The sequence below is a fragment of the Crocodylus siamensis genome, chromosome 10 (assembly GCF_052110815.1).
Source record: "Crocodylus siamensis isolate JL-2025a chromosome 10, ASM5211081v1, whole genome shotgun sequence".
Lineage (NCBI taxonomy): Eukaryota > Metazoa > Chordata > Crocodylia > Crocodylidae > Crocodylus > Crocodylus siamensis.
In genome coordinates, this window is record NC_143404.1 from 73,011,185 (window position 1) to 73,033,306 (window position 22,122).

Here is a 22,122-nt window from a genome sequence, read left to right on the forward strand (position 1 = left end):
GCATGGAAAGGAGGGCAGAACCCCTGCACCCCCACGCACAGCACCTGGCAGTGGTCCTCTCTCTGCCTGTGAGGACCCCCAGGGAACTGCCGAGTCTCCCACCAATGGGGGGTTGGAGCCGCGTTGGCTCTTGGGTTCCCCCAGTCCTGTGTCCAGTGTGCCCCCCCACATAGCTACAGGCCAGGCCAGGCCAGCAGAGGCCGTGCTGCACGCAGGAGCCACCTGGCCGCAGCAAGACACCAGCTCCCAAGCAGAGTTAAGACCTCTTTATTAGTGTAAGAACAGAACAGAGCAGAGCAGGCGCCAGGCCCTGCAGCTCACCCAGCCCAGGGCTGCTCCAGGACAGGCGCTTTACCTAGAGTGGAGCGAGGGCGGCCTGGAGCTGCTGGGCGCAGTGTTAGCGAGTCAGCGCAGCGGGGGGAGCCGGGGGTGGGCGAAGCGGGCACTGCACGCCTCAGGCTGTGGGGCTGGGCTTGCTGGGCTGGGCTGGGCGGTAGTTCTCAATTACCTCCCGCAGCCCCTTGGAGAAGTGCAGGTCTGCACCCACTGTGATATAGCCCTGCAGGGACAAAGAAGCGGAGTCAGCATGACGCAGCCCCTAGTTGCTGTGCTGGGAGGGGGCCCTATTGCCCCCAGGTGTGCCTAGAGCTCCCTGCCAGCACGTACCAGGTGGTTGGTGACCACCTCCTTGGTGAAGTCCATGCCCTCTGGCAGCGGGATCTGGACCCCCTTCCTTGTCCTCTCTGCAGGGAGAAAAGGAGCAGTTACAGGCTGTCCTTGTGCCCAAGCCTGCCCCACCAGCTCCTGTCTGTACCATTAATGATGGGTATGACGGTCAGCTGCAGCAGTGTCTTCAGTGGGGTCTGCAGTGAGAACAGCTGGGGAGAGAAGAGCCAGGGTCGGAGCACTGCTGGGGTGGGCAGCTACCCAAGGTTGGCATGGGGACTGCCACAGGGGCTCTGAGCCCTGTCAGGATTCCCCAAGGGCAGCGAGGGGGGTTGTGCCTGGGCACCACTGGAGCCTTTTCCTTCCCCCCCTGCAGCACTCCCCGACCCTGGGCCTGGCTGCGTTCGGCCCCACTCACTGCCAGGGACTCCAGCGCCGACTGCTTGGAATAGATGCGGAACCTGTGGGGAGAGATGGGGTCAGCGCGAGCCCTGCCTCCCCGCCCCCTCCACACCAGCAGTTGGCAGCGCATGCGGCAGGACCCTGGGCTGTGTCTTCACCAGGGTGAAGCCCCAGGGGCTGGCAGCACCAGCATTACCTCCTCAAGTCCAGCTGCACCTGCAGGGCCTTCTGGCGCAGCATCACTTTGGCGCTCAGCCGTGCTTCCTGGAGAGGAGACAATGCCTTGCCCATCACTGCCATGGCTTCCCCTCACCCAGGCAGCCTGGGGCGACAGCTGCAGCCAGACCCCATGTAGGCTCCCCAAGCTCTTCCCATACCCAGCTGCACTGCAGCATGGACAGGCAGGTGCACAGGGGCTCCCTGCTGTGCCCAGCAGCCCAGGCCATGCATGTGCCCCTTTTCGGGCCCTGCTCTCAGGAGGGGAGGGTGCTCACCATGCTCATGCTGGAGAGCTGCACAGGAGGCTGCTCTGCAGGCACCAGGGAGATGTTGAGCACAGCGCTGACGGAGATAGTGGTGCCCATGGGCCTGATGGTGCAGCGTGGGGGCGTCACCACCTGCAGCACCATCCTCAGTGGCGCATCCACCACAGCCGGGCTCTGCAGGGGTAGCAAGTGAGGGGGGCGCTGGGGCACCGTCTTTCTGGCAGCAGTGGCCCAGGGCTCCTGGAACGCTCCCCACCCGCCTGCCCGCCCTCCCCAGCCCCACGGCTCTCACCATCATGAGCATGCTGCCAAAGAACGTGGCTCTCAACAAAACTTCCAAGTCCTTGGGCACCTGAAACAATGGGAACCGTCCTGTGCATGGGGGTCAACACACCAACCCCCGGGGCCACGTGTGGCACCTGACACTGCTGATCAGTGCCCCCCAGTCCGCACGCCAGCCCCTCACCTGGTCACCCTGGAACTCCATGGTCAGCACGCCTGCCTGGAAGTAGGAGAACATGGCCGAGTCGAAGAAGTACTCAGAGAAGGCCACGTACACCATGCGCTCCATCTCCTTGATCTCTGGCTGTTCCCCCTTGTTCACCAGCGTCTGGTTCTCAGCCTTCTGGTAGAAGAACATGCCCTGGGCGGAAGAGAGCGGGTGAGCCCTGCCCCCACAGCACGGAGGGCCGTTGGCCCTGGTGGGCAGGTGCTGGGGGGGCTGCAGTTGCCTCCAGGACTCACCCTGAAGTCCATGTCAAGCGTGTCCCAGGTGACAACGGGGTCGCTCAGGAGGGAGTAGTCGATGCCGACATGCTCATCCACTGGGTTCCTCACTGCACGCGGATGGGGTCGGTCACCCAGGCCCCCTTGGACCCCACCCAACCCCTGGGCTCCATCGTGCCCTCCCTGTCCCCCGCCGGCCGCAGCAGCTCACCTGGCACCGTGTCCAGCAGCGAGTTGAGCAGCACCAGCCCTGCATGGTTCAGTGCTGGGCAGATCTGAAACGGAGACCATGGCCCAGGCTACTGAGAGCGGGGCCAGGGCCACAGGAGGCAGACCAGGAGCCAAGGCACCGGCTTGAGGGTCCTGGCGCAGACCCTTGTATGGCCCTGCCCCGGAAGCCGGGCCTCCGCGCACCTCCAGCCTCATCTGCCAGCCTGGTGCAGGCTGGAGACCCGTGGAAGGGAAAGGCGCTGGCACAGCACACGCGCCCCTGGCACCAGATGCCTGGCCCGGGGGTCTGTGCAGTAGCAGGGCAGGGCAAGGCCTTACCTGCTGGTTGAGGACAAAGCGCATCCCCGTGGTGAGGAAGAGACCCAGAAACTCATAGACTTTCCTGCAGGGATGGGACAGGCTGTCACACCCATGCCCCTCCTGGCCACAGCTAGGGCCCGGGGCCCTGGAGGGGACGCCAGAGCCAGGGTCCATGCTGGGGGGTCCTGGCACGTGGGCAGCCAGTACCTGAGCGTGCCCGAGAAGCCAGCCTGCATGCGGGCGATGGAGGCATTGCAGGTGATGTTGGAGATCTTGAGGCGCCCAGCCCTGTCCTTGGACAGCTTCAGAGCAGTGTGGACGTGGACACCGAGCGCTGAGGCATTGATGGAGCCCACGTCGTAGCTGCGGAGCAGTAGCAGCATGGGTGAGAGGTGGGGGCAGGCAGGGCTGCTGGGGGCTGGGCTGGCCCAGAGACCGCCAGAGCTGCAGGACACTGCTGCAGGCGGGGGCTGCGGGGCGGCATGGCTTACAAGAACCAGTAGAGCAGCTGGCGGCGGAAGCGCAGGCTGATGGAGGCGTTATTGATGCTGAAGGCGATGTGCTGCTGGGGCTGGAAGTGCAGGTCGGAGAGGGCCAGGTGCAGCGCCATCACCTTCACCCTGCGGGGATGAGTGACCTCAGCCCTGGCCCTGCTGCTCTGGCCGTGCCCTGCACTGGGGGCGTGGGGTGGGGAATGCCTGCGCCCCTACCCCGCGGGGCTGGCTGGGTCTGTCCTGGGCAGCTGCAGCCTGGTCCTGGTGCCTGCTCTCCCCCGGCAGGCGTGCACAGCCCTGCAGTTCCCCTCCCCACGGGCTCATGGCCGGTGTGTGCCTGGAGCCCAGTGTGGCAGAAAGCCACCTTGGTTTCTCCCCAAAATCTCTGCCCTGTGACAATGTGATTAGATGGGGAGTCACACCTCAGCCTGTCTCTTTAGGTAACCTGAGCTGGCTGCAGTCCTGAGGGAGGGGGGGACCTGCTCCCTCTGCCCACGGGACTGGCATCAGCCACCCGGGTGGGGGGCATCTACCTGGGGAGCTGGAGTCTGCCCGGTGACAGGTGATGTATTTCAAATTGGTTGGCCGACAGCCAACCGGAGCTGGCCTCCACTGGACCAGGGGAATGAGGTCGCAGGGGCTATATAAGTTAGGACTGCCCAGGAGGAAGGGGCAGCAGCCATGGGGGGGAGACACAGAGGAGCATGACCATCTGAAACTGGCTCTCCCCCAAAACCCATGAGCAAGGAACCGCCTGCCTCCAGAGGGAAACTTCACCGGCCTTTGGAAGATGCTTGTGAGTAAGCTACTCGAGATCGGATTAGATATCTAGCTGGCAGTAACACAGATGCGTGACCAAAAGGCTACCTCAGCCACACTGTTTGCTCTTTAGGATTTCTAGGATATTGCTCAATCTTGTACCCTATTTTCACCCTACGCCTGTAACCAATAAAGTTCTCCTTGGTGACGGACATGGGAGACTTGTTGAGGGGTGGGTCTAAATTATGCCTAAGAGACCCCTTAGGTCTGCGGACTAAGGGAGACTGTACTTTTGTTCCTGGACTTGGGGAAGCGCCCCGAGTGCCTGTACGGGGTCGAGTACCCGTAGGACTTTAGGCCTGTGTTTCCCCAAGGACACGGGCCGGGAGCGAGTCCCTTCTCGGGGTGGTGGTGGCGACGTTACCCCCAGGCTAGCGAGTGTGCTCCGGGACGGGGGTCGGCCGGACGCGAGGCGCCCCGGGGAGGCGCTTGGAGTCTGGCAGGTGGTCGGGCACAGCACACCTCCCCCCCCCCCCCCGCAGGCGCTCACTGGCTGATGTTGTAGTGGAACTGGCCCTCCTTGCCCTGCAGGTCGGGGATGCTGATGTTCTCCAGCTCCTGCTCCACGAAGCGCAGCCCTTCCTGCTTCACTGCAACACAGCGGCACTAGCCTTGCCCCGGCCCCGACTTCCCCCCACCCCCGCCTGTTCCCAGGGCACTCGCCCTGCCACCTGGCTCAGAGCCCCCCACCTCCTCCTCCAGGCCCCCTCCGTCTGCCCCCGCCACCCTCCCTGTGGCCACTCACCCAGCCCCCGACCCAGGTCCAGCCCCAGCCCCGACCCCACCACTCACCCAGGTCCAGCCCCTTGCCTGTGATGCGGATCTTGCAGCCAGGGGCCGTGGCCGTGGCTGCGACCAGCCAGGGCAACGCGAGGAGCAGGAGCAGGAGGCTGCGCGGGGCCATGGTGTGCGTGCTCCTGCGGGCACAGGCATCCGCGTTGCGCCGGGCGCCGCCTCCACCCGACCCCGGCCCCCAGAGCGGGGCTGCGGCCGACCCCGGCGCGCGGCACGAGGGACGCGGCGCCCGGCCATCCTGCCCTGCCCTTATCTCCGGGCACCGAGACCTTGACGCCCCGCCAGCCCGGGGGATGGGGAGGGGAGGGGCCGGGCCGGGCGGACGGTCCCAGGCGCGGCGGCGGGTCCCGGAGCCGCTCCCCGCGCGGTAGACCCCGGCCCAGCCCGCTCGCAGCCCCGGCTCCCGGGCACGTGTCTGCGGGGAGCGCCCGCCCGCCCCGCGCCCGCCGCCACTCACAGCGCCCGGCTCGGCTCGGCTCGGCTCGGCTCTGGCTGCGGCAGCGGCAGCGGCTCGGCCGGGCGGTCTCTATATACCGCCGCCCGCGCTGCCCCGGCCCCTGCCCCTGCCGCCGGGCGGGGCTAGGAGGGGCCGGGCCGGGGGAGGCGCCCTTGAGCGGGTCTCGCCGCGGGTGCTGGCCCCGGGCTTGTCCAACCTCCCCCGCCGGGAAGGGCCAAGCCAGGCAGAGTCCTCCCCGCCGGCCGGACCAGCTGCTCCCTGCGGGCAGCCTCACTCCCCCGCCCCGGATTAGCGCCGCGGGAGCCCTAATCCTCCGCAGCCGGGCGGGCGCGGGCGGGAGCGGGGCGCCGGGCCCGCAGGGGAGGCTCCGCGGCCCGAAATAGCCCGGGCGGCTCCGACCGCGCCCGCCGGCCTCAGGCCCGGCGCCCCGCACCAGCGCGGCAGCACCCCGGTAAGGGCTGGAGCACCCCTGCTGCATTCTCGTGCCCGGGACAGGACCCCCCTACAGATGCGTGATCCCGTGCAGACACGTGCCTGGGATTGGACCCCGCCAATACAGGCACGTGCCCGGGACGGTGCCGGGCCCGGTGGCAGCACGTGCTCCCATCGCCTGCGGGCCCCGCGCACGCGCCCGCGCGGCTGCCCGGGCCCCGCCCCCTGCGCCCGTGCTGAAGATGGCGCCGACTGGAGCCCCCACCAGGTCTGCGCATGCGTGTCGCCCCAGCCCGCCTCGCGCCTGCGCAGAACGCGGCGCATGCGCAACGCGCAGGACGGCAGCTCGGGGCGCCCGTACAAGATGGCGGCGGCGGAGGCGGGCGGGGCGCAGCGGCAAAACGGCGGGCGGCAGCGGAGCGGTGCCCGGCGCGCGCAGCCCGCAGCCCCCCGCGCAGGTAACGGCCCCGCGGGGCGGGCGGGGGCCCGGGAGGGCGATGCGGGGCGGGCGCGAGCCTGGCCGCCATCTTAGCGCCGGCCCGGCCCGGCCTGGCCGGTGGTGACCAGCGCTTGTCGCCCGCAGCGCCCCGCGCGGGCCCTCGATGAGCATGAGGCCCGGCCCCGGCGACCGCAGCGTCCGCGTCCACGCCCAGCACCGACCCGGCCCGCGCCCGAGCCTGTAAGTACCGCGCCCGCCCGCCCCGAGCTTCTGCCGGCGCGCGCGAAACCCGCCCCGTGCCCGGCTGCGAGCAGGGCGGGCGCTCCAGGACCGGCCGGAAGCGCGTGCCTGGCGCCTCGCTGTCTCGCCCGCGCGGTTGGGTCCGGGCTGAACGGGGAGCGAGCCGTGGTCCTGCGCGAGGCAGGAGCTGTCAGCAGCGTGGGCCCCGCTCTCGCCCGGGCACCGCGGAGCTGCTCCCGCTGCTTGCGCGGGCCCCGTTGCAGCGAGCCAGCCCGTCTGCCGCTCGCGTCGCTGCGAGCGCCCGGGCGCTGGTGTGCGCTGGCCCCCCCGCCCCACCCTGCTGGCCTGGGTGCCGAGCGGCCGCCTGCTCCTGCAGGTTGGCGGGAGGCGCTGCTTGGCTGCGACTTGAGGCTCGCGTCGGACGCGCGGCAACATCTCAATCCCCGCGAGAGGCAGACGACCGACGTGGCTCAGTTTCTATCATCGCCGTTTCTCACGGCTCCTCGGCTGCCCTTTGTACCTGGCCCATGGCACTACCAGTTGTTTTAGGAGGAGCAGATATGCGGTCAGGATGGGCAGCTGCACATAGTCAGATACGAGCTCGGATGGGTAGTCCCCAAACTTATTTAGCATTTGCCCTCACTATTGTGGAGAGATGGGGCAGAGGGGGACGCTGCAGGCACTGGGTGTCTGGGACAAAATGATTGCTAGAAGCTGCTCAGCGGTCATCCCTCGCAGCAGCGGGCGTCGCAAGGGGGCAGAGCACAGCGCTTGATTCGGTGCTAGCAGTATTGTGATGGCTTTGTAGCAAGGGGGCCTGGAGACGTTGCCGTAACTGATGACATTTAACGATATGCCTGCTGCACTTTGCGTGGCGCAGTCTGAGCTAACTGCCACGTGCCTCCTGCCCCGTGGATTGGAGCATCTCTCCCACTGTGCGGATGAAGGAACTGAAGTAGAGGAGCGAAGCAACTTGTCCAAGGCCTCGCAGTGAGTCGAGACCTGGGGGTCCCTGTCTTGCTGTCTGTGCTTGTGCCTCAGGGTCTCGCTGGTTGACTTTCAACCAGGGCCCTGGAGACTTTCAACCACGGCCCTGGAGGTATTTTACTTAGTGGGTGAATATTCAATAAACGCTGTATGTTTAAAACTGTACAAAATTTGTGTGCGTGCGTGTTGTTTCATCTTACGCTGTTCTGTAGAGGTAAGTGGGCAGGTAAGGTGGGCTCCTTTCCTGAGGTGCTGGCATATGCTCCCAGGCAAGGAATGATTTCTGTCACCTGCCCTGTTTGCTCCCAGGTGATTGTGGGGCTCAGATGTTTAACTTCTCTTGATAGGGCCAGTTGACCACGCTGGGAGTGCACACATTTCAACTGATCACCCTTTCTTGTGCTGCTCGCAGTCCCTAAAAATTAGTTTATAGTGAGGTTAACAAGTAGGTATTTTTCATCTCTCAGGTGCTGCTTTGTTTTCCCCGTCCCCAGATCCATGACTGATTCAGGAGTGCGGTGCTGTAGAATTGGCCCACTGGCTTTGAGCGCAGGGACGTCCTGGGATGAATCATGATGCAGGTTTTTTTGCATATTTTCTCTAGGGCAGATGCTGAGAAATGGCCAATGAGAATCACGGCAGCCCCAGGGAGGAAGCATCTCTGATGAGTCACTCACCTGGCACTTCCAACCAGAACCAGCCCAGCTCCCCCAAGCCCATCCGACTGGTGCAGGACCTGCCTGGTACTTGTCCTGATTCTTAGGGGCTCAGAGATGGGATCACGAGGTGCAGGGGTAGCAGCAGCAGGAGGAGGAGGCTTCAGATGAGCTTGTTGAAGCAGTTGAGGGAATCTTGGGGACAAGCATTTGCTGTGTGCTGTGACAGCAATGGGGTCTGGAAGGCAGGGCTGCTCTCTGAGACTGGGCTTGCCTTGACTCCTTTGCTTGTCTTACAGATGAGCTGGTGCAGGCTGGCTGGGAGAAGTGCTGGAGCAAACGGGAGAATCGCCCTTATTATTTCAACCGCTTCACTAACCAGTCGCTGTGGGAAATGCCTGTCCTGGGACAGCACGATGTCATAGTGAGTAACTGCTCCTCACAGGGGCTGTGCTGCAGTCTCATAGCATGTGGAGAGAGGACAGGAGGCCTTTTCCTGAGGGTCTGAAGATAATCCTGCCTGGCGCTGTTTGGGTACCACAGTGGAATGCTTGTCTTGCCACAAGAGACTTGTCTGGCTGTGGTAAGACATTCCTCACTTGTGTTGTCCCAGATGATGAAATTATTCACACGCACTGCAGAGAGGAAGCTCATTCTGCAGAAGTCCCGTCTGACATTTGTTTCACACCCAAGTCCATTCAAAAATTAGCCAGACGCAGTCTGAAAATATAAGACTTGATCTCTGCATGTGTCACCATAAAGTGACCCAGCGTCTCTTCACTTGGGGAGTGGGAAAGATGAGAGTTTGTCGTCTCCAGTTGGGATTTTGGGGCAGTGGAAATTTGAGATGATGAGTCTTAGTGCAGGTTTTTTTTCCTATATTTTCCTAGTCGGACCCTCTGGGATTGAACGCAGCTCCCATGCCTCTAGAAGGAGCAGGAGTGGTGGAGAGCACTGCAGAGAGCAAGCAGAGGAAGAGGAGATTCTCTGAGGAAGTTCAGCCTAGTGGTAACAGCATGAAAAAAGCTAAGGTGGGTCATGGTTTTTTGTAAGGGTGTGTGAGAGGTGGGGAGTAGGGATATAATTGTACCAGGCCCCTCAGCTCAGTGGGGGTGGCAGAATATAAGACTTTTAATGCCTATTAAGGGAACGTTTTAATGAGTAGAACAGTAATTGCAAGTGGTATGTGTAAGCAAAGTAGAAGTGTGATCTCTAGAAAAATATTTCAGACTTAAGATTTCAGCCTAGAATTGCTCTATTTCTTGTTTCTAGCACTCATAGTAAGGGACCTTAGTCCAGTACATGCCAGGAGGTACCAGGTCCCCACATTTCTCTCTGAGGCCATGTTTGTAAGGTACCTTTTAAGAGTGTCCAGTTCAGAATTTAAACTCTAGAGTTTATGTTCGATATAGCAGAAGTTTAGAAGGAAGAGAGGCTTCTGAAGGATTGGCCAACAATGAAAAAAGAGTTTCTCATTGAGGTTCCTATAGGAACCCCTTTGAGTGTTGAGGGAAGATGCAAGCTACTGAGGAAAAAGTGACTATATTGGGCTACTGCTGAAATAAGAACAGCAGACGTCTTGACTAAATGAGACGACAGGTGATGTCTAAGTACCGGGCAACAAGTGGGCAATGCCTGGTGTCTCAAAGACTGCTGGCTTGAAAGTGAGGCCTCTTGCCAACCTGCCTGAAATGAGGCCCTGTGCCAAATGAGAATGCTAATCAGAAAGTCCTCATAGGCGTGAAGAGCTGAGTATGCATCCCATTCCACACTAAACTTGAAGTGGGTAGGCTGCGTCCTCAGGGTGATGCTCGTTTGTGAGAGGAGGTGAGTGCTGGGAAGCACTAGCCAAGGCAGGAGTGAAACACACTTTCCTGCTGTTGACCAACGACTGTGGTGACCGAATCCGAGCACTGCCGTAGCAAGCACAAACAGGTGGCAAAGAGAAAGTCCTCTGATCTTTGCAGCTGTAGCTTTGGTGGGATATTGGGGCTTTGGGCCATCAGGGAAAACGTCTCAGGAAGGTGTCCTGGAGGACTTTCTGGCCAAGAATCTATGAGGTCTGAGGAGATCCTCCGTAAACTGTCCTGGTGTGCAACAGGAGATGTTCAGGCTTCCTTAGCTGAGACTCATAGAGTAAGCACATGTCTTGTGGCTGGCTCTGTGCAAAGACACTGTATGGTGAGCTGCTTTCATGCACAAGACCTGTATTAGAAATGGAGACCAAGAGGGCCGGGATCTTGGACCCCAAATCCGTTGAAGGTCAGGGGAGAGCTGTGTTGATATACTGTGCTCAGACTAGGATGTCTAGCACCTAAGAAACAGGAAAAGGAAAGCAGACTTAAGCCTATATCAAGGGGCTGTTTTGCTTGAGTCGGTAGGGGAATGAGAGTGCCTGGCTAGTGGACTGCGACTGAGCCATGGTGCAGTGTAGAGACCCATACTTGCCCATGCTACCACTTGTTTCTAGCAGTCCACCTGCCCGTTCTGAACTGTGTGCTGAAAAGGGAGTGATTCAGAGGTAATGGGTCTGATGCCCTTGCGCCTGCCTTTTGGTGTAATGTTTGGCATCTCTTCCGCTCAGGTTGATGTTCCAGGGACCCCTTCTGCGCAGCCAGTCCCCAGCTCTCCCAGCATTCCGGGCACCTCTGTTGTAAAGTTATGGTGCGTTTCTCCTGAAGATAAACAACAGGCAGCTCTTCTGCGACCAACTGAGTGAGTCATCTCCACTTTTCCTTTGCCATCTCCTTGTACTAGGGCTGGAGTGTTGCTGTAGCTGCGAAGGCTCAGAAAATGTCTGAGAAGCAGGAATTCTTTTGTGATACCTTTTCTTGGACCTACTATACAGTTTGGAGAACCAGTGGACAAACTTTCATGCCATTTCTCATGCTTTACCTTTGATGTGAAGGTCACCTGAGGAGAGGTACCTGATGCCCAAAAGCTTGTCTAACAGCTTTTGCATCTATACAGTTGGTCCAAGAAAATATACCACAGAGGTCCCCTGTTTTCTCTTTGGTAATACATTAGGGTCCTTTGAAAGGAAACTTAACTGGTGCGCATGCCGGTTGTGGGAAATCTTAACAGTTCAGTTTGGCTGATCATACATCCCAAGGTGCCTTCTGCAAAGTGGGGTGGCTCTGGGGGGTTGTATGTGACGAGCAGTCTGACTGTCCTTATGATGGTTGCTTCTGCTATAGAGTGTATTGGGACCTGGACATCCAGACAAACGCAGTGATTAAGCAGAGGGCACCTTCTGAAGTGCTACCTCCGCACCCTGAAGTGGAGCTGCTTCGGTCCCAGCTCATGCTGAAACTGCGACAGCATTACCGGGAGCTGTGCCAGCAGCGAGAGGGTAAATTTTTGTCCATGTCTTTCTGTACCTCTTTCCCCAGCACTGCAGTGCTTTGCTTTCCCTTCTCTCCAGTTGCGCTCTGCTTTTCTGCTTTGTCTTTTCTTCCTCGTACCCTGCCTTCCCTCTGTGGCTGCTCTGCTCTCTTCAGCACAGTCTGATGCAGTAAGCATGTTGGGCAGGTTGCACCCAGGGACACAGGTGCTGTTCTGATCAGATCCTTTGGGCAGTACCGCAAGACTAATACTAAAGAGCTCTAATTGGACCCTGCTGTGTTCCCCCAGGGATTGACCCCCCACGGGAATCGTTTAATCGCTGGATGTTGGAGCGGAAAGTGGTGGACAAAGGGACAGACCCTCTGTTACCGAGTGACTGCGAACCCGTAGTCTCTCCCTCCATGTTTAGAGAAATCATGAATGACATTCCCATCAGGTACTGCTTGCATAGGGCACGCCTCAGGGTATGCTGGCTTGGGATGGTCCAGTGGCTTCTCTCATGGGCTTGTTGCTTCTGGATTTCCCTTTTCCCTTATGAAGTAGCAGGGAATTGTGATGGGAAGGCTAGAAGCTGAGCCTGATACTGCCTGCCGGAGTGATAGCAGACAGGCTGACCCTGACACGTGCGCTTGCGTTTACTTTAGATTATCCCGAATCAAGTTCCGGGAGGAAGCCAAACGACTGCTCTTCAAGTATGCGGAGGCTGCAAAACGGCTTATTGAATCCAGGTTGGCTTTTCTCTTGTGTTTAGAAAAGAGACCGTTCAAAGGCCTTGCTAGAAATGGCTGTTGTGTCCCACCTTTGTTTCCGTTCACTGTCAGTCACCTCTACCCAGTGAGGCCAAAGTGAGGCAAGAATATTCCCAAGAAAGGCAGGGTGAATGTTTGGAGGTGCCTTGTTGCAGCAGGAAGTCAGTAGGAAGAGAGGTGGGGAAGATTTAGTCTTTTCAGTTTGAAAGAAGAATCATGAGCAGGGGGAGTGAGGCATAGAGAAAGACAAAAGGCGACCAAATGGCTCTGAGATGGTAGAGGAAAGGTAGATCCTTGGTGCTATCAAACAGCAACCAATTTGAAATGAATAGGAGGGGCCTTATTACAGTAGGTGTGACTGCTCTGCCGCAGGGTAGGATGGAGGCAAATGGCTTGGTCAACATGGGAAGGTGAGACAATGTTAATGAATAATCCTGTCAGGGAAAAATGGCAAGGGCTAGAAATACTTTTGCTTCAGAGGTAGGGGGGTGTCTTTCTTTCTGACTCTGAAGTGTGCAGTTGCACAGTGTGAGTAAGCCTCAGTGTAGTTGGGGCTCCTCAGCAGGAGGTTGAAACTTACCTGGGGAGGAGAGGAAGGACTTGATGCCTTCCTCTTGAAGCATCTGGTTTGTGGCCACCTCTAGAGTGGAGGGGCAAGTCTGTTAGGACAGATCCTTGATTTCTCTCTCTTGCTGAGAGGAGAGCAATCAGTACCTTGCAGTTCAGAGAGAATGTGGTTGGCAGACTTTTGAGAGGTGTTCTCCACAGGAGTCCTGCAAGACAGTGACAGGGTATCATAGTGAGGAGGACACTCTTGCCATGTTCCTTCATGGCTCAAAAGCTCTGCTTGGAAGAACACAGTTGCTAAATGCCTTCTTCTCTTGTGTGCAGGAGTGCATCACCTGACAGCAGAAAAGTGGTGAAGTGGAATGTGGAGGACACCTTCAGCTGGCTGCGGCGGGACCACTCGGCCTCTAAGGAGGACTACATGGTCAGTACATACCCTTCCAGGTGAATGCCTGGGCCCAGGGAGAAGGTCATCACTGAGAAGACTGATATTCTTCTCCCTTCCCCCGGCTCTGTGAGGTAGCAGAGAGTTGTCAGGCGCATGTCAAAATCCATGCAAACCTTTGGATGATGTGGTGATAGTAGTGCGAGGGCCTCTCTCCCTGCCCCTGCAGGACCGCCTGGAGCACCTGCGTAAGCAGTGTGGGCCGCACGTGTCGGCTGCAGCGAAGGACTCGGTCGAAGGCATCTGCAGTAAGATTTACTACATCTCACTCGAGTACGTCAAGCGAATCCGGGAGAAGCACCTCGCCATTCTCAAAGAGAACAATATCTCCGGTAGGCAACACGCTTTCGAGCGAGGCAGTGCAGTGCCATGCACGATGATGTAATGAGGCATGGTGCGGTGCAGCTTGGCCTGCCCCACTCGAATCGGCTCGTTGTTGTGGGGCTTGTTCTTTCTGAGTTCTGGGGAGATTTCAAGCAACAAATCCAGTGCTGGCCTTTGCTGACAGGATGGCCTGGTGGGGGTACAGCTGAGACACCAATGCCAGCAGTTATGCTGTGAATAATCTCCCTGAAAATGCTGTGGTCTCACACTTTGTAGCTTCTGTGGGCTAAGTGCACTGCATATGCTGTGCTGGCCTTCCTCTATTCCCACAAACTCCCCCATCTCACTTTTCCACGCTCCTCTGTTTCAAGGACTCCTTCATCCCCTTCCCATCTGCCCAAGGCGCTTCCCTTCCCATTCACACCAAGGGAACTGTGCTTCCCCCATTCCCTTCTCTGCCACATTCCCAAGGCTCGGAGCACTCTGAACACTCCCTGGCCAGGAGCATTTGCTCAGATGCAACATTCCAGAGCTGTTGCATCAGGTAGAAATGCTGTTGGACAGAGTGTAGAGCCTTGCTGCCCACAGCCAGCGGCTCTGCACTGAGGTGGTTTCCTAACTCCCCAGCTGTGCAAGTGACGGTCCCAAGCAGGCTAGGTTCCTCTGATCTTGCAGTTACCTTGTGTATCTGAGGTGCAGCCATTCCCCCTTCGCTGGGGTCTCGGCACCTTGTGCTTGGGGTGGAGGGGGTGGGGTCTGTCTCCTTGAGTTGCATGGAGTCTAATGTAGCTCTTCCTCTGTGTTCCCCACAGCTGAAGTAGAAGCTCCAGAGGTCCAGGACCGACTTGTATACTGTTACCCCGTGAGACTGGCCATCCCTTCCCCACCGCTCCCCAGCGTAGAGATGCACATGGAGAACAACGTGGCCTGTGTGCGGTACAAGGGGGAGATGGTGAAAGTGAGCCGCAACTTCTTCAGCAAGTTGGTAAGAGCCGAGTTCTGGTGCTGAAGAGCGGGAGGCGCAGCTGTGAGCTACTTTCTGAGAGACAGGTCTCAATCCCCCCCTTGCCCTCCACATAGGGAGTCTGCAGTGGAAAGGTCTCTTCTTCCATGTTACCAGGAGAATTCTTCCCAATTTGGGTTGTTTTACCTTGAAAAAGAGAGGGAGAATGCAGAGGCTGTGGGAGGGGGATGGGGTGCTACAGAGGCTTAACTAGGCATCACTGTGTGATCAGGAACTGCAACAACAAAGCCACATTCATGGACTGAGGATGGGATTCAGAGTTCTGAAGGGTCTGAGTGAAAGCTGATTACTACATCTGTTAACCCTGCCCCTCAGCTTGAAAACAAAGAGCTCACTCAGCTAAACATGTGGCGCAGTCCATTTAAAGCTGCGTAAAGGAAATAATTCCTTGCAGAATGTGTAGGCATCACGTGAAGCAGGGGCCTGTCACGCTGAGTCATAATGCAAAACCCCTTGCGCACACAGTGTTGTGGGCACTAGTGTTTGGGATGGTGCAGATGATAACAGCGTGGTGCTGTATTTTAGGGACTAGGGGAAAGGTCAGGATGGAATCCCCCATCCTACCTGAGCACTTAGGTGTGTCATGATCTGTACATCTATTTTTGACGCATCGCAAGTTGACCAGTGCTGGAGTGTGGGATGTGACAGGTCTATGCTTCATTCAGGAATGCCACAGAAACCTGTAGACAGCTTTGTAGACGCTTCACCAGCCTGGTCAGAAATGGTTCTTCCCTCCCAAGAAGCTTGGGTAAAACCAAGTTATTTTACAGAAACTTCTATTTTATCAATAAATCATTTATCACCAGGGGAAAAAAATGGGTTTTGCCTAAGTGTGCCCCTCAGCCTGCAGGAGTGCGTTAGTCAATACCAGAGCCAGAACTATTCACAGGGTCTAGATCAGGCAGGCTGGAGACCCACAGTGCCAGGCGCAGGATAAATGTGTCAGAAGGCATTGTCCTTGCCTTTAAATATATGCAGTCTGAGAAACAGCAAGCTCTGTGGGCTGGAAAGTGGCATTGCTGTTATGTGTGGGCAGTGCCTGCCATGGCAGGGCCTTGACCTGGTTGAAGCCTCTAGATACTGCTCTTGCATGCATGTTAAATACTGTCTGCTGCAATTAAGATGGCTCCTACTATCAGGGAGGATCCCTGTTGGCTGACGTGGAGAGACCTGTCATCCTGGCTGCAGGGTTCTCGGTGCTAGACAGAGGGTGGTGAGGGAGTGGTATGTTGATGGTTCATAGCCTGCAGCGTGTAGAGGCAGTGAAAGTGGACATTCCCCTGGAGAGGTACTAGAAATGCTGTGTAGAGCCTCGGGGTTCTCCTTCCATGTCCTTCATGCCTGTCGCATCTCTGCGTCCCTGTGTTCCTGCAGCAGCACCTGCCAGCTCTGATTTCTTCTTGCTCCAGCACCCTGCGGCTCCCTCCTACACCTGTCCTCATCCTACTATTACTGGGGGGGAGGTGGGGGTTGTCTCTTTTTTTTTTTTTTTTTTCCTTCTAACAACCTGGGTTTCTTTTTCAGTGGCTCCTCTATCGGTACAGTTGCATTGATGATTCTGGCTTTGAGAAGTTTCTGCCCAGGGTATGGTGCCTTCTCCGTCGATATCAGGTACTAGTCCTTTTGCAGCTTTTGAGCACCAGTCAGTACTGATGGAGTTGTGTATCTGTACTTATTGGCAGTTGGGGTATGCCGGGTTTTTCCTAAGACTTTAAAACGGGGTTCCCTGCTGGGAGAGCCATTCCCTGGCCCTTGCCTCAGGCCACTTGCTGGGAGAAGAGCAAAAGGAACCTGCAGTCTTGGGCTGTTCATGAGCCGAGTCTCAGTTTTGCAAGTGGTGGAGGGAGGCAGTGGGCTGCAGCTGGAGGAGGCAGGCATTCTTGGTAAGTGAGAGAGGAAGATGGGGTCCTGCAAACCTGGAGAAGGGGCATGCGAGACTCTATGGCCCTGGGTTTAGAGGCCTTTGAGAGGAGTGGTGGAGGCCCACAGGCTGTCTGGAGTCGCTCACAGAGGTTTGCTCTCCTCAGATTATGTTTGGTGTCGGCCTGTATGAAGGAACTGGTCTGCAGGGGGCACTCCCAGTGCACGTCTTCGAAGCCCTCCACAAGCTGTTTGGAGTGAGTTTTGAATGCTTTGCCTCGCCCCTGAACTGCTATTTCAAACAGTTCTGTTCAGCCTTCCTGGACACAGACGGGTATTTTGGATCCAGGGGGTGAGTCTGACTCTTTGCTGCAGACATGAGTGTGCACGGCACATGGGCCCAGGGTGTGCTGGGGTAGTTGTGGGTTTTAGGGCAGTGTTAGCTGGGCTGGGTCCTCTGTCCTGGGAGATGTCCTGCAGGTCTGGGGTAAGGGTCTGTGGGATGAGGAGGGATGTACTGTTAGGTTTACAGAGGTTGTCTGGCCCTAGATTGGCATGGGTTTGCCAGCGCCCTGGAACCTCAGACAAAAGGTTGAACACGTGCACCAGCCAGAGGGCTCCCAGCTGTCTGCCCCTTGGTGATCCTTCCTGCCGCGCAGGTAGCAAAGGGGCAGGCTGTGCATGGAAGTAAAGCTGTGTGGCTGCCCTGTCCCAAACATGGGTGTCCTGTCAGGTGTGCGCATTAACAGCCTAGCCTCTCTGACCGGGACCGTCTCTTGTTCCCTTTAGCCCATGCCTGGATTTTTCCCCCATAAGTGGCTCTTTCGAGGCAAATCCACCATTCTGTGAGGAGCTGATGGATGCCATGGTCTCTCATTTTGAGGTATATTTACTTCTGTATGTTGATCTATATGAACCAGTGTAGCCAGTCCTTCCTTCCATCCATGGCTGTCCTGTAGCCCAGTAACAAGGTTGTAAATGAGTGGGCTGCTGAGGATTGACTGATCTGGTGCTGCTCTTGCCAAAGCGCTGCTTTCTTTCCTGAGCTCATTGTATGTGACACTGCTGTGGGTAAAACAGTTCTTTTCTTCCTGGATTAGAAACTGCTGGAGAGCTCCAGTGAGCCTCTGTCCTTCATTGTCTTCATCCCCGAATGGAGGGACCCTCCGACACCAGCCCTGACCCGGATGGAGCAGAGCAAGTTCAAGCGGCACCAGCTTATCCTGCCAGCCTTCGATCACGAATATCGCAGCGGGTCTCAGCATATCTGCAAAAAGTAGGCCTTTCCCTGGGGCCCCAAGGGGGCTGGGCTTGAGCTGGGGTGCGCTTGAGGTGCACTGCAGCATAGAGGCCCCTGGGAAATCCTCTGCCTCAAGGGGAGTCAATTGGGTGCAGAACCGGTGACACATAATGGACTGGCCAGGCAGCCATCTTCCCTTCCCTTCCCTTCCCTTCCCTTCCCTAGGAGCTAACAGCACTGCAGCTATAGCCAGATACTGGGTTGCCTGGGCAGTAACACAGTGGTGCTCCGATGTGATCCTTCAGATGGTTTTGTGCAGCCACTGTGGGTACCACAGCTGGGCTTAGCTTCATCTGTGGTCTGACATGGGGAGAGAGACCTCACAAGAAAATGGGCACATGCTCCAAGTTTGTGTATTGTAACTCATGGATGTGCCTTCTTTCTAAGACCAGAATCGTGCTGTCCTTTGGAACTAAAAGAGGGTTGGAGTGGGGGAGAGATGATCAAGGCTGTAGGAAGTGACTGCAGTGGATAGACTGTTTGGTGGGGCCCATGGAGCAAGCACTGAGGGCCTGTTCCTTCCCTTGCAGAGAGGAGATGTACTACAAAGCCGTGCACAACACAGCTGTCCTCTTCCTGCAGAACAATGCAGGCTTCACCAAGTGGGAGCCCACACCCGACCGGCTACAGGAGCTCATCACAGCCTACAAGCACTCAGGACGGACCCTCAGTTCCTCGGGCTCCTCCTCTTCCTCCTGCTCCTCTTCCTCCTCCACATTGTCCTCCACAGCAGACAAGGACCGGGAGACAGGCCGAGAGCAGAGCAGCAGCCGGGAGACCCCCAACTAAACTGTGGAGGGCGGGGTCAGAGGCAGAGGGGGCAGAGGCCCCTGCACCCCCAAGGAGAGGCTGGACGTGACAGACAGGTGGAGAGACTGCTGGCCCATAGCCCCAGGACCGGGGGGACTCTGGGCAACTCCACACTGCTTGCTTTCCTCTGTGCACTTGCAAGTCTGCATCCCTCAGGAGGCCAGGGGACTCCCCAGCCTCCTGCCTGGGAAGGGAATCAGCAGCTGCCCTCGCAAAGGGACAGCAAGACCCGACATAGCAAGAGTAGGACAAGTCTGCGGCCCCTTCAAACACTACAGCTCGGTGGAGGAGGCAGCTGGAGCTGGGGCGTGAGCATGGAGGGCAGGACAGGTGGCCTGAGGGGCAGCGCCATAGCCTGGAGGGAGCCAGGTAGCGGTTTCCCCGCGGGGAGCAGGCAGGGTTCAGCAGCTCGTCCTGCGGCCCCAGCACCAGCACAGCTCCGTGTCCATAGTGTAAATAGTTCTGCCCATGGCGCCCCTGCTCCCTGCAGGGGGCGTTCCCATAGCATCCATGTTCCTGCCCCACGTGTATGAGTCCCGTGTGCGCCGATGCTGTTTGCCGTATCGAAGCAAAGCGGAGAAAAGGAGTTTATCGTAAAGAGGTCTTTGCCGCTGTTTTGTAGCCATTGTGGTTTTTACCTGGAGCTTCTGGGCTCCGTTTCACCTCTGTGGGTTTTGTTTTGTAAGGATTAATTTAACACCGCTAACCATTTTATTACTTTTATCCAAGAGAAGCCAAGTAAAGTCTATTTTTGATTTCCCTTTCCTAGTTCTTAGGAACATTAAACCAGCATTTCCGCTCCCCGTGCTGTCTGTCGGTGCCATTCCTCCCTGCCCAGCGTGGGCCGGCCCCATGCTGCCCACAGGGAGGCTCTCGCCCTTCTGCTCACTGGCTCTGCTGGCTTAGCTCTAGGAAAGGATCGGTTCACATAGGACCTGCACCTGTTCTCTTGGAGGCCAGTCTGTGGGGCTTGTGGATTGAGCTCTTAACAGAAGCTGTAAAGCAGGTGTTTGTCTGCAACCCCCTTATGGGAGGTGCATGATGCCATTATAATGAGGATCAAAGGCAAGGGCAAGGGGAGACTGCCTTGCAGAGAATTAAAATGTCTAGACCACCTGAGAAGGTTGGAACTCCAGGACGGGGTCCTTTGGGCCTCGGGCATGGGCTACAAGTGTAACGGCATGGGCAGCGACTTGCAAGCAAGTGCTCCGTTGGCTGTGTCGGGAGTGGGGCCGCTTCAGAATTGCTGAGAGCCCTGAGTGAAGCTGAGGCCGTGCGTCTCAGCCTTGCTGCTGTGTGAGAGCAGGAGAAAGGCAGCGCAGATGTACTGTCCGATGCAGGGCTGGAGGCCCAAGAGGAGGAAATCCCAGTAGTTGAGGTTGAGGAGAGGTGGGGAGGGGGTACAGACTTCCTAGCCAAGGTGCCAGCGAGGGGCTTTGCAGAGGCCCAGGGCAGAAGGGGGTGGAGCGTGGCCCAGGGGGAGCCGGCTGCCCTAGAAAGATGATCTGGGTCAAGTGAGATGGTTGGTGGCCTGCTCATGGAGGTTGTGGGGCAGTTGGGTTGGACTGGGAAGCTTGGAGGGATCATCGCCCTCGTCTGGCCTGACCTGTGTAACTCGTATCAGGGTGCTGTGCCCTGTGATCCTTGCACCAAGCCCTGGCTTCTAGCTGAGCTGCAGCCAGTGTATTTGAGACGAGATGTCTTTATTTTAAACATGCCCAGCAAGAGCGTGCTGCCCATCTCACCCTGCTAAGGTTCAAATTCCCCCCCTCATTCTCACTTTCTGTCTGACTCTTCCTACCTTCAGCTTCCAGTTGCTGCATCTTGTCTTCTGGATCATGCCAGGTGCTGTCAGAAACCTTTTCTCCATGGTGGCGTCCTGCCCAGCTCGCTATTGCTCCCACTGGCGTAGAGCTGAAATGTCTCTAGCCCCTCCATGTCAGGCCTGCTTTCTAAGGCTCTCTTCCCTTTTTTTAAAGTGATTTCTGAACTGTTCCAATTTTTCAGTGTCCTTTTAAATAGGGCAGGTACCAGCACTGGGCATGGTCTCTGTGGGGACATTCTCTCACTGCCGATCTTGTCACACCTGCCCCAGAGTAGTTTTGGGATAAGGGTGGAGCCAGGCTCCAGCTGGATGGGAGGGTGGGAGAGAGCAGAGGAGGCCTGTGATGGTGGGATGCTGCATGTGCTGCTGCTGCACATAGCTTTTCTCTGAGGACCCATGTTCTCAGAGGACTGACCACAGGCTTGGTTCTGCAACAAGCTCGGCAGCTTTCCCAGCTATGGAGGCAGTTACTCAGGCGCAGACATGGCCTGTGAGTGCAGGGTGTTAGCTCGGGGTGCCAGTGGTACGGCTATGGGCGTAACTTGGGCCCCATGCCTTGTGCAGGGTGCTCAGGGTTTGCTGCCCATTGCTAACAGTGTACCCATCTTCCTGCTCCCCTGATAAGGAGTAGGAGGGTGTTTGCCAGACACTCCAGTGCTTGCCTGTTTCCCCCGTAAGGTGGTGGCCTGTCTGGTCTTCTTGGTTGCCCTTATGCATTAGGAAGCAGAGACAGCGGTGAGGGTAGGAAGGGACCTCAGGAGGTCACATCTGGTCCTAACTGCTGCTCAAAGGAGGACCAGCCCCAGCTCTATCATCCCAGCCAAGGCTTTGTCTACCTGGGACTTAAACACCTCCAAGGATGGAGAGTCTACCACCTCTGGGGGCAGACCTTTCCACTGCTTCAGCACCCTCCTCTGAGAGTTTTTCCTGATCTCTAACCTCAGAGAACCCGATGTTCCCAGCTGGCTTGTGGAGGCGGTGTGTGGCACTGTGCACTGTGGCTGCATGACTCCATACTCGGGTCAGGACTGCAGCCCCTTGTTCTCTTCTCCCAACCTGAGTAAATACCAGACTGAAGCAGATCAGGGGAGGGGAAGAGTGGGGCTGTACAGGGATCTTGGGCCCCATGGGGTGAGCTGGCACCATCCAGTCGTCTTACCTGTGCTGCACGGTGGCAGCTGCGTAGTGGGGGCTGCACCAAGCTGCCTGCGGGCTCCACCTCCCTGAGCAGGCACCAGTGCTCCCTGCCTGGCTGGGGCACCAAGCACGGAGCCTGGCTTCCCCTGCTCCTGCTCCTGCTCCTGCTCCTGCTCCTGCTCCTGCTCCTGCTCCTGCTCCTGCTCCCGCTCCCGCTCCCGGCTCCCGCGGGGCGGCCTGGGGAGGCAGCAGCGGAGCTGGAGCTGGGGGGAGGAGAGGGAGCCGGGGCGGACGAGACGAGTTTCCCCGCAAGGTCCTGGGCGGCCGGGGGCGGAGACCAGGCGGCGCCGCGCTTCTGCCCCGGCCCGTGTAGCGCTGCCACCGCCCGGCTCGGCTCGGCTCGGCTCGGCTCGGGGTCCTCCACAGCGCCCCGGCCCCGGCCCCGGCCCCGGCCCCGGGCCGCGACGGACGGGCTGGCTGGTGCCCGCCCCGGGCCGCGGCGGCGGGTCGGGAGTCCTGGGCGAGGCGCCGCCGAGCAGCCCGGCCCCGCCTTCCCGCAGGTGACCCCCGGGGGCTGCCCGAGCAGCAGCCCCTGCTCCGGGGCCGG

At 58.2% G+C, this 22,122-nt stretch overlaps 2 protein-coding genes across 5 annotated transcripts; one reads left to right on the forward strand and one right to left on the reverse strand.

The window, feature by feature from the left end:
* Positions 1-251: 251 nt before the first annotated feature.
* Positions 252-6,145, reverse strand: PLTP (phospholipid transfer protein). 3 transcript variants are annotated; one of them, XM_090064445.1, is made up of 16 exons: positions 5,910-6,145; positions 4,916-5,040; positions 4,614-4,713; positions 3,302-3,430; positions 3,018-3,173; positions 2,829-2,892; positions 2,491-2,554; positions 2,298-2,389; positions 2,020-2,196; positions 1,846-1,905; positions 1,563-1,727; positions 1,265-1,332; positions 1,085-1,127; positions 815-878; positions 667-743; positions 252-559 (listed from the first exon to the last, which is right to left on the reverse strand). In XM_090064445.1, the coding sequence occupies exons 1-16, from the start codon at positions 6,083-6,085 to the stop codon at positions 455-457; spliced, it is 1,665 nt and encodes a 554-aa protein (XP_089920571.1). In that variant the 5' UTR covers positions 6,086-6,145; the 3' UTR covers positions 252-454. The 3 variants fall into 3 exon arrangements, with proteins under 3 accessions (XP_089920571.1, XP_089920573.1, XP_089920574.1); XM_090064447.1 differs by lacking the exon at positions 5,910-6,145 and adding an exon at positions 5,376-5,821; XM_090064448.1 differs by lacking the exon at positions 5,910-6,145 and adding an exon at positions 5,188-5,336.
* On the forward strand, positions 6,127-19,167 carry PCIF1 (phosphorylated CTD interacting factor 1). 2 transcript variants are annotated; one of them, XM_090064440.1, is made up of 17 exons: positions 6,127-6,265; positions 6,391-6,486; positions 8,078-8,216; positions 8,429-8,553; positions 9,020-9,160; positions 10,714-10,844; positions 11,327-11,481; positions 11,763-11,910; positions 12,119-12,202; positions 13,115-13,214; positions 13,405-13,567; positions 14,372-14,544; positions 16,108-16,194; positions 16,611-16,795; positions 17,233-17,326; positions 17,544-17,719; positions 18,274-19,167. In XM_090064440.1, exons 3-17 carry the CDS (start codon positions 8,093-8,095, stop codon positions 18,530-18,532), a joined length of 2,145 nt encoding a protein of 714 aa, XP_089920566.1. In that variant the 5' UTR covers positions 6,127-6,265; positions 6,391-6,486; positions 8,078-8,092; the 3' UTR covers positions 18,533-19,167. The 2 variants fall into 2 exon arrangements, with proteins under 2 accessions (XP_089920566.1, XP_089920567.1); XM_090064441.1 differs by lacking the exons at positions 17,233-17,326; positions 17,544-17,719; positions 18,274-19,167 and adding an exon at positions 16,993-17,200.
* The last annotated feature ends 2,955 nt before the right edge of the window (positions 19,168-22,122 follow it).